General features: G+C 66.3%; 3 protein-coding genes across 3 annotated transcripts; 1 reads left to right on the top strand and 2 right to left on the bottom strand.

The window, feature by feature from the left end:
* Nucleotides 1–980: 980 nt before the first annotated feature.
* EMIHUDRAFT_429492 (hypothetical protein) lies at nucleotides 981–3,795 on the bottom strand (the record flags this gene model as incomplete). Its single annotated transcript, XM_005785677.1, has 7 exons — nucleotides 981–1,293; nucleotides 1,425–1,476; nucleotides 1,701–1,798; nucleotides 2,375–2,458; nucleotides 2,815–2,999; nucleotides 3,241–3,541; nucleotides 3,616–3,795. The coding sequence occupies 7 exons, from the start codon at nucleotides 3,793–3,795 to the stop codon at nucleotides 1,135–1,137; spliced, it is 1,059 nt and encodes a 352-aa protein (XP_005785734.1). The 3' UTR covers nucleotides 981–1,134.
* Nucleotides 3,796–4,713: 918 nt separating this feature from the next.
* On the top strand, nucleotides 4,714–5,475 carry EMIHUDRAFT_229845 (hypothetical protein; the record flags this gene model as incomplete). The annotated part of the gene is made up of 1 exon (XM_005785676.1): nucleotides 4,714–5,475. The coding sequence occupies one exon, from the start codon at nucleotides 4,714–4,716 to the stop codon at nucleotides 5,473–5,475; it is 762 nt and encodes a 253-aa protein (XP_005785733.1).
* Nucleotides 5,476–5,787: 312 nt separating this feature from the next.
* EMIHUDRAFT_229844 (Hypothetical protein) lies at nucleotides 5,788–7,474 on the bottom strand (the record flags this gene model as incomplete). The annotated part of the gene is made up of 2 exons (XM_005785675.1): nucleotides 5,788–5,877; nucleotides 6,983–7,474. 2 exons carry the CDS (start codon nucleotides 7,472–7,474, stop codon nucleotides 5,788–5,790), a joined length of 582 nt encoding a protein of 193 aa, XP_005785732.1.
* Nucleotides 7,475–7,809: the final 335 nt, after the last annotated feature.

Raw genomic sequence — 7,809 nt, 5'->3', positions numbered from 1 at the left:
CCTCCGAGCCCTCCGAGCCCTCTTGGGGGCAGTCACATAAGACATAAGCCGCGACTTCGTTTTTGTTTCTCTTTTTGCGACCCCAGAGGGCCCTTCCGACCCCTCTCTCGAGCCCTCCCGCCACGAAGATCCTCCCTTGTCCGACCGTCCCTCCGAGCCCACCCGGCGTCCGGGGAGGGGGTTAGCCCTGTGGAGCCCTCCCGACGCCGATCCGACGGGGGCCCCTCCAGCCCTGTGGGCTGGCGAGCCCTCCGGTCGGAGGGAGGTGGAAGTGGGAGGGCTCGAAGACGGACCTCTCTCGCTCCGGGAGGGTGGAGGGGTGGAGGGTGGAGGGGTGGAGGGGTGGTTGAGCCCTCTAGCTCTGTCGATATAGCCCTACCCCTCCCGCCGTTTTAGGGCCTACCCACCCGCTATGGCCTCTCGCCTTGCAGCTTGCTGCAGCATTATCCCCGTGCCCATCTCTGGCAGCTGATCGCCGAGCACGCCACCTCCTCGAAGCACGCGAGAGTATCGTCGCTCAGAAAGCCAGTATCGAGCACGTTGATGAAGCTCACTCTGGCTCATACCACGGCTCTTGCAGCCTCACACACGCCTGTCGTTCACCCACAGACACCGCCGGCACGCACTCCCAGTTCACACATGCTCAAGCACAGCCCCACCAAAGCACAGCCCTGCTCAGAATGGTCATGGACCACCACTTGGCAGCCGTGGAAGCCCCACATCGTCGGCAGCGTCGTGGATGCTCGCCCGCTCTTGGATTTTCGTTGTGAGTACCAACCGCACTCCAAGTGCTCCACGTGCCGTGACGACAAAGAGAAAGGTAAAGCCGTAATTCTGTTGATTGTGGCGGGGACATTCATGTCGCCACTCGCCACTCCGACCCCTCCGCACACTCTCTCGCGACTCGGCACTCGCGCCCCGCCCGCGCCCCCCGGTCGTGGCACGGGTGGCTTCGTAAAGGGTCGTCGTGAAACGCTGAAATAACCTATCAGCTATCAGACACAGTTGAAACACACAAAGCAGCAGAGAACTCCCACGCGGGTTCCCCCAGCGACCCTCCCCCCCCTCGCCCATGCAAATACAAAATTATGTGAGCACGGCGCGATCCACGCGCGGCCTCCGGCGCCGCCCGGCTCACACCAAGTTCAGCTTTGTGCAGAGCAGCACGCGCACCGTTTGGTCGAGCACGCCCATCACCGCGAGGCCCTCCTTGTCGGCGTGCCAGTCGAAGGAGGCGATCGGCTGCGTGGAGAGCTTCTTCTTTTGCAGCTGCGTCACCGTGCCGAGCACGCCCTTGGCGAGGGAGGGCGGGAGGGCGGAGTCAGAGGATGGAGAGGAGCGGCGCCCCGCCGCCGCTCCTCCGCGACGTCCACTCGGGGATGTCTCGGACGGGGGTCTTGGAAGAGTCTCGGAAGGGTCCGCGCCTTGGCGTGGCCGTCCTTGTCTTTGATCGAGCGCTGCGCGGGGTAAGAGTACCTATAGGTCAGGTGAGGTGAGGTTAACTTGGAAAGGGGGGGGCAACCCTCGCGACTCCACGTCCCAAGGGCAGGAGCCCCACGGCACCAAAAGTGCAAGGCCCGGTGCGCGCGCGTGTGTGTGTGTGTGCGTGTGTGTGTGTGTGTGCGTGTGCGTGTGCGTGTGTGTGTGTGTGTGTGCGTGTGTGTGTGTGTGTGTGTGTGTGTGTGTGTGTGTGTGTGTGCCTCCACAGCTCGAGCGAGCCGTTGCCGCCGCACGTCATGAAGACGTCGCGGTTCTGCGGCAGGTGGCGCGCCGCCCAGACGGTCGACTGGTGCGCCTCCTGCGAGAGAAGAGCGGACGTGAGAGAGTCTTCACACCTGCCGCTGTGAACGGCGTCTCTTCACACCTGCGGACGTGAGAGAGTCCGACGCATGTGACGCCGCGCAAGAGGCGGCGGCGGCAGCCGCTCTCGGTGACTCCACCATTGTACTCTCCCTCGGTGGCGGCAATAGTGCCTCCCAACGGCCAGACAGCGGCCAGGCAAGGCGGCGGGGCCGGGGGGGGGGGCGGTGGTACAAGCGCGGGGTTGAGTGGGCGTGCTGGAGAGCCCGCACAACAGCTTGCGCACAGTGATGGCAGGTGTGAAGAGACGCCGTTCACAGCGGCAGGTGATGGCAGGTGTGAACAGCTTGCGCACAGTGATGGCGCAATCACGCCATGAGACGGCTCTCGGGGCGTGTGCGTCGGCGGGGAGTTGACTCTGGGCGGGAAGTCACAGTGAAACCACCCGGTGGTGGGTGTCGGCGTCTACGGTTTGCCGCGGTGTGTGCCCCGGTGCGGAGTGCCCTGTCCTGTCGCCCCGGTGTGCTGCGCAGCGTGCCCCGCCCGAGGTCCCCTCTCCCTCCGTACTCGGCGCCTGCGAGAGGAAGGAGTAGCCTTGCACCGGATGGTGCGTCCGCATGTCGTAGAGGCGGTAGCGCGACTCGAGCGTCGTGAGGACCTGCGTTGCATGTCCGACGAGTCGATCTCTGTCCCTCTGCTCCTCCTCTCTCGCCCACTACCCGATCGCGGTCTGTCTGTCCACTCTCTCGGCTGTGTGACTGTGTCCGTGCATGCGGTCTGGGCCGACGCGCTGTCTTTTTGTGAGGACCTGCTCACACCGCGTGCGGTGAAGAGACGCGCCCGCTCCCACTCGTAGCGACAGAGGAGCCGCGGCGCCTGTTCACAGCGGCAGGTGTGAAGAGACGCCGTTCACAGCGGCAGGACGGGAGAGTGCGCGCGGCGCGCCTAAAAAAAGAAATACACGTGACGTGCTTTCTCTCGCCCACCGCCGAGGCAGCGGGCGGCGCGCGCGACCAGCTTGTTCATCTCGATGTCGTTGCGGTCAAACTCGACCCCGCAGACGCCGTTGCTCACATTGGTCTCGAAGCGCAGCTTGCCGGCGACCAGGTCGAGCAGCTTCACGTCGCCGTTGTCGTACCCGGCCGCCACCACTCGGCTGTCCGCGCTGTGCGCGTCGCCGAACGCGACCGCCCAGCAGTCTCGCACCTGCGCCGCGGCGTCGATACACCGAAGGCAAAAGTCAAGACGGCGCCGTGCAGTGTCTTCGGAGCATCGCGTGCATCCGAGGGCGGCGAGGACAGTGAGTACAGCCGAGCACGGCCGAATGCGCGCCCTCGCGAGCGCCAGTCGGAGTACAACCCTCCGTTTCCCGCAGCTGGGCCTCGAGATCTGGGGAGATATGGGGAGATATTCCGCATCTGGAGCCGCGCGCCGGAGCACCCTCCTCGGGCAGCATGGACGCGACCGGCCGGTCCCGCTGGCGCGGGTCCCAGACGTGGACGGCGCCGTCGCGCCCGCCCGTCGCGATCTCGGGCGCCCCGGCGCCCTTCAGCCCGCCGCACCCGTCGATGCAGTTGATGATGGCCTCGTGGCCCTGCGTCGCAGAGAGAGGCTCTTGCAGCCGCTCCAGGTCCCAGAGGGCGACGCCGCCCGCAAAGTCGCCGGTCGCGAGATGGCGCTCCGCGATGGACGACGCGCCAAACGTCCCGCACTTGAACGCCTTTGGACGCTCAAGCTCCGCCTGCGGCCGGCGAGGGCGCGGCGCTCGGGCGCGCTGGCCGGCGGGGGGCGGGTGGGTGGGCGTGGCGGCGGCACCTGCAGCTCGATGTCGCCGGCCGTGAGGGAGTACACGTGGATGAGTCCCGTCTGCCGAGCCGGGGTGCCGAGCGAGACGAACCGCGCGGAGCACGGCACCCACTTGGTGTCATAGACGGTCTGCGAGAGCGGCTTGTTGACGTGCTCGATGATCTGCACCTTGGAGGTGACGTCGACCATCGTCCGCGGAGCGGCGTACGATGCGGAGCGGTGGGCTGGTGGTTCGAGGGCGGACGTTTGGAGGGGCGGACGGGCGGGAGAGGTGAGGGCGGAGGTGTGCCGGGCTCCAACTCGAAGCCCAACGGCAGGATTGAGAGGCGTGAATCCTTTAGGTCTCGCCGGCTCTGCTGAGGGGAGGGGACGGTCGACTGGGCCGGTCGCTCGACCCGATTCTACTCTACTCTCAGTCTTACCATTCATGGACAATAGTGTCTGTGACGGCGGTCACATTCACAGCGAGGTCAGTTCACAGCCTTGTTATTGAGAAGAAAATACCTCCTATGGCGCTGTGCGCTGGCCTGTGAGAGGTTGAGGTGCGATTCACAGCCGAGCAGCCGATCCTGACACGCTTCACTTTCATTCACGGCCCCGCCGCGGCTCGAGCAAGGTCAATGGCGATCGGCATCTTGATCGAGGCGCCGCTGCAGGTGCTCTCGCTCGCGTCATGCCCATTTTCGGTCATCCGTCAAAATATCTGAAGATCTGAATGGGGGATTCTCCCCAAACCTTGCTCAGCTGATCCATCCAGCCTGGGGTGAAGGCCAGGCCTGGGCAAAGAAACCAGCACCTCATCAGTCTTCCCTGAGCGTCACAGCTCGGTGATCGCGCCGGCCGGACACCACTGAGACGGCCGTTCCGGGCATTTGAACGCGACCTTCGGGGGCAAAGACATGGGCTCTATGGCTCAGACTGGACTCCTCTTGGTCCCTTCTGATGCCCTAGGCCACACCTGGGCCTTACCCGGGGTTCTAGGGGGCGGGCTGGGTTTGCCCCCCCAAACTGGCCGGAGGGACCTTAAAACCGGCTGGTCGCCAATCTTCATCGTCTGCTGCTCCCCACCAACGCCGAGTGCACGTCCGATTTAGCCACCGAGTCCGAATGCACTCCCGACGGCCTCTACCATCGAAGCGGCGGGGACTCGACCCCGCAAGGCCTCTGCCCCCGCAGCTCGGACGTCGCCAAGGTTCTGCGCAGTCGTTCGTCGACCCGATCCGGGCGCACTTCGTCAGCCAGCGCGATGCGCGTCGTCGCATCGGAGTGTACGTCGTGCTGTTCGGCCTGCTCGTCGGCTTCCTCTTCACCTCGTCGATCGCGTGGGTGGCGCTGACGGCCGCGGGCGTGCTCGCAATCGCGGAGGCCTACCTGCAGCCGCGCAGCCGCGACCCGACCGTCATCCTCGGCTACGTGGACGGTCCGCTCCTCGTGATGATCGGTGGCCTCTTCGTCGTCATCGCGGGCTCGCGCCTCACGGGGCTGCCGCAGGAGATCTTCGACCTTGCGAAGTCGATCAAGGGCGTCGGCCTCGACTTCGACTCGCCGAAGGATGTCTGCGTCTTCGCCATCCTCGTGCTCATCCTGTCCAACATCTGCTCCAACGTGCCCACCGTGATGCTCCTCTCGGGCCAGATGATGAAGCTCGATCCGTCGATCGTCGTCGAGACGGGCTGGGTGATCCTGGCCTTCTCGAGCACCGTCGCCGGCAACCTCACGCTCGTCGGCTCGATCGCCAACCTCATCGTCGCCGAGAAGGCCGCGCGTACCGGCTACGAGTTCACCTTCTTCCGCCACCTCGCCTTCGCATTCCCGACCACGCTCGTCTTCGCCCTGGCCGGCAGCTTGCTCCTATTCTACATCGTGTGACACCCTACGAGGCCCCCCCCCGGGGGGGGCGTGTCGAGCGTCGTGTGTGGGCAGCTTAAGGGCTCGACACAGGCGCCGGGAGAAAAATTGAACACCCTTACTTTCGGCCCTTGCCCTGCGAACGCGCACCCCCGGGGCTAGGGCTCTCTAGCCCGTAACCCGATGCCGATCATCCGGCCCGCTGGGTGCGCTCCTCAGTTCCCCGGCCCTGGATGTGAGGTTGATGACTGCACTCCAAGTGCTCCAAGTGCGCGTCTTCCCGTCAGCGCGAGTCGGTCGGTGGCATCGGATCGGTCGGACCGCAGCTTACCGCTATTCTTCGTTTTTGAGCGGAGGCACGCACACTGGTGCTGAACCTTCTTTTCTGCAAGTGTTGGATTGCAAGCAGCCTCGCTCGCAATCCTAGAAGTCGAACGAACGAAGGATTGTGAGCGACACTCGCACATAAATAATGGCTAGCTCCATTTCACTCCAACACGTGGCGGCGCGAGCGAGCCGAACGCATCGTTGTGCCACCGAGTCGACGGCAGAGAGTCGTTTTTGAGAGTTGGGAGAGGGAATTTGCGCGTTGGAGGGAACTTCGAGGGGGTGCCATGCTGTGCTTACGTGAGCTGTGTGAGCTGTGAGTGGGCTTCTGGGCATTCTCTGAGTGAGAACCTGTGTACGAAGGTGGTTACTGTATTTCTCTCGCATCTCGGTGTTTTTGAGAGAAGTTTATGAGACGAGACCCCCAAGACACCGAATCCGAAACGCGAAAGCAAAAAACGGATGCAACGCATAAGCCATGCATGTGAGCTGTGCCAGCCACCCCAAATCACCCAACACTTCCGCCACGCCCACCGCGTCCGCCACGCCCGCCTCGGCCGCCTCGGCCGCCTCGGCCGCCACGCCCGCCACGCCCGCCACGCCATCCGCGCGACTGCTGCTGCTGCTGCGACTGCGACTGCTGCGACTGCTGCGACTGCTGCTGCTGCTGCTGCATCAGCCTCTCCACTGCCCTCGCCCTCGCCGCAGCCGCCATGACAGCTGCCTCCCTCTCCCTCACAGCTGCCGTCTCCCTTGCCGCCTGCCTCGGCCGTGCCCGAGAGATGTGGGCGTCGATGTCGGCCCCGCCGCGACCGCCCGCGGGTTGCGGGCTACGGGCTGCGGCTGGCCCAGCGCGCGCAGGCGGCTGGTGGACGAACGTGGTCTGCGCCGCAACATGCGCTCCGACTGCGGCGATGGGAAACGCCGGCTGGCGGCAGGCCGGGCAGTTGGTGTCGCGCTCCAGCACGCGCGGCGCGCATGTCTCGCAGTACAGCGCGTGGCCGCAAGCGAAGCGCACCGAGCGCGGCGCTGACCAGCACAAGTCGCACTGGCGCTCCGCGTCCGCGTCCGCCTCGGCTGCCACCGCCGGCGCCCCTGCGAGGCTCGGTGGCGGCGATGCCGCCATCTCCTCCGCCGCCTCGGCCAGCGCCTCCAGCCGCGGCAGCGCCTCTGCGAGCGGCATCCGCCTCTTCTTCCTCACGAGAGCCAGCCCGACCACGAGCCGCGCCAGCTCCTCTGCCTGCGCCGCCGACCAGCCCGCGTCGGCCGCCGCGATGCTCTCCGCCGTGTCGGGCTCCTCCAATGCATCGTCGCACGCGTTGAGCAAGCCGACGGCGCCGCGGCCGGTCAGGGCGACGAGCAGCGTGATGCCGAGCGCATAGCCGTCGGTCAGCTGAGACGCTTGGTTGTCCTGCATGATGATCGGGTCCATGTAGCCGGGCTTGCCAAAGATCCGCTGCGTCGACAGGTGCGAGACCTGCCCGGCCGTCGCCTCCGCCGCGCGCGCGAGGCCCACGTCGGCGAGGAATCCATTGCCGCGCTCGTCGAGCAGGATGTTGCCCGCCGACACGTCGCGGTGAAGAATCATCGGCGAGAGCGTGTGCAGGTAATGCAGCGCGCTCGCCGCGTCGCGCAGCACGCGGAGCCGTTCGAGGGACGACAACTGCGGAGGCGGCGTCTCGAAGCCGAGCATGCGGAGCCGCTGCAGTGCAGCTGGAGTGCGGTAGATGCGGTCCTCGAGGCTGCCGCCTCTACAGCCGCCGCCTCCGCCGCCGCCTCCGCCGCCGCCTCCGCCGCCGCCTCCGCCCTCTCCCTCGCTTCTTCCCTCTCCCTTGCCGCCTCCTCCCTTGCCCTCGCCTCTGCCTCCTCCCTTGCCCGCGACGCCGCCTCCGCCTCCTCCGCCGCCCGCGCCGCCCGCGCCTCCGCAGCTGCCTCAGCCGCCCGCGCCTCGTCAGCCGCCCGCGCCTCCTCCGCCGCCCGCGCCTCCTCCGCCGCCCGCTCAGCCGCCTCCGCCTGCCTCGCCGCAGC

Source organism: Emiliania huxleyi (genome assembly GCF_000372725.1).
Source record: "Emiliania huxleyi CCMP1516 chromosome Unknown EMIHUscaffold_159, whole genome shotgun sequence".
NCBI lineage: Eukaryota > Haptophyta > Isochrysidales > Noelaerhabdaceae > Emiliania > Emiliania huxleyi.
This window is presented reverse-complemented; position numbering and strand designations above follow the sequence as displayed.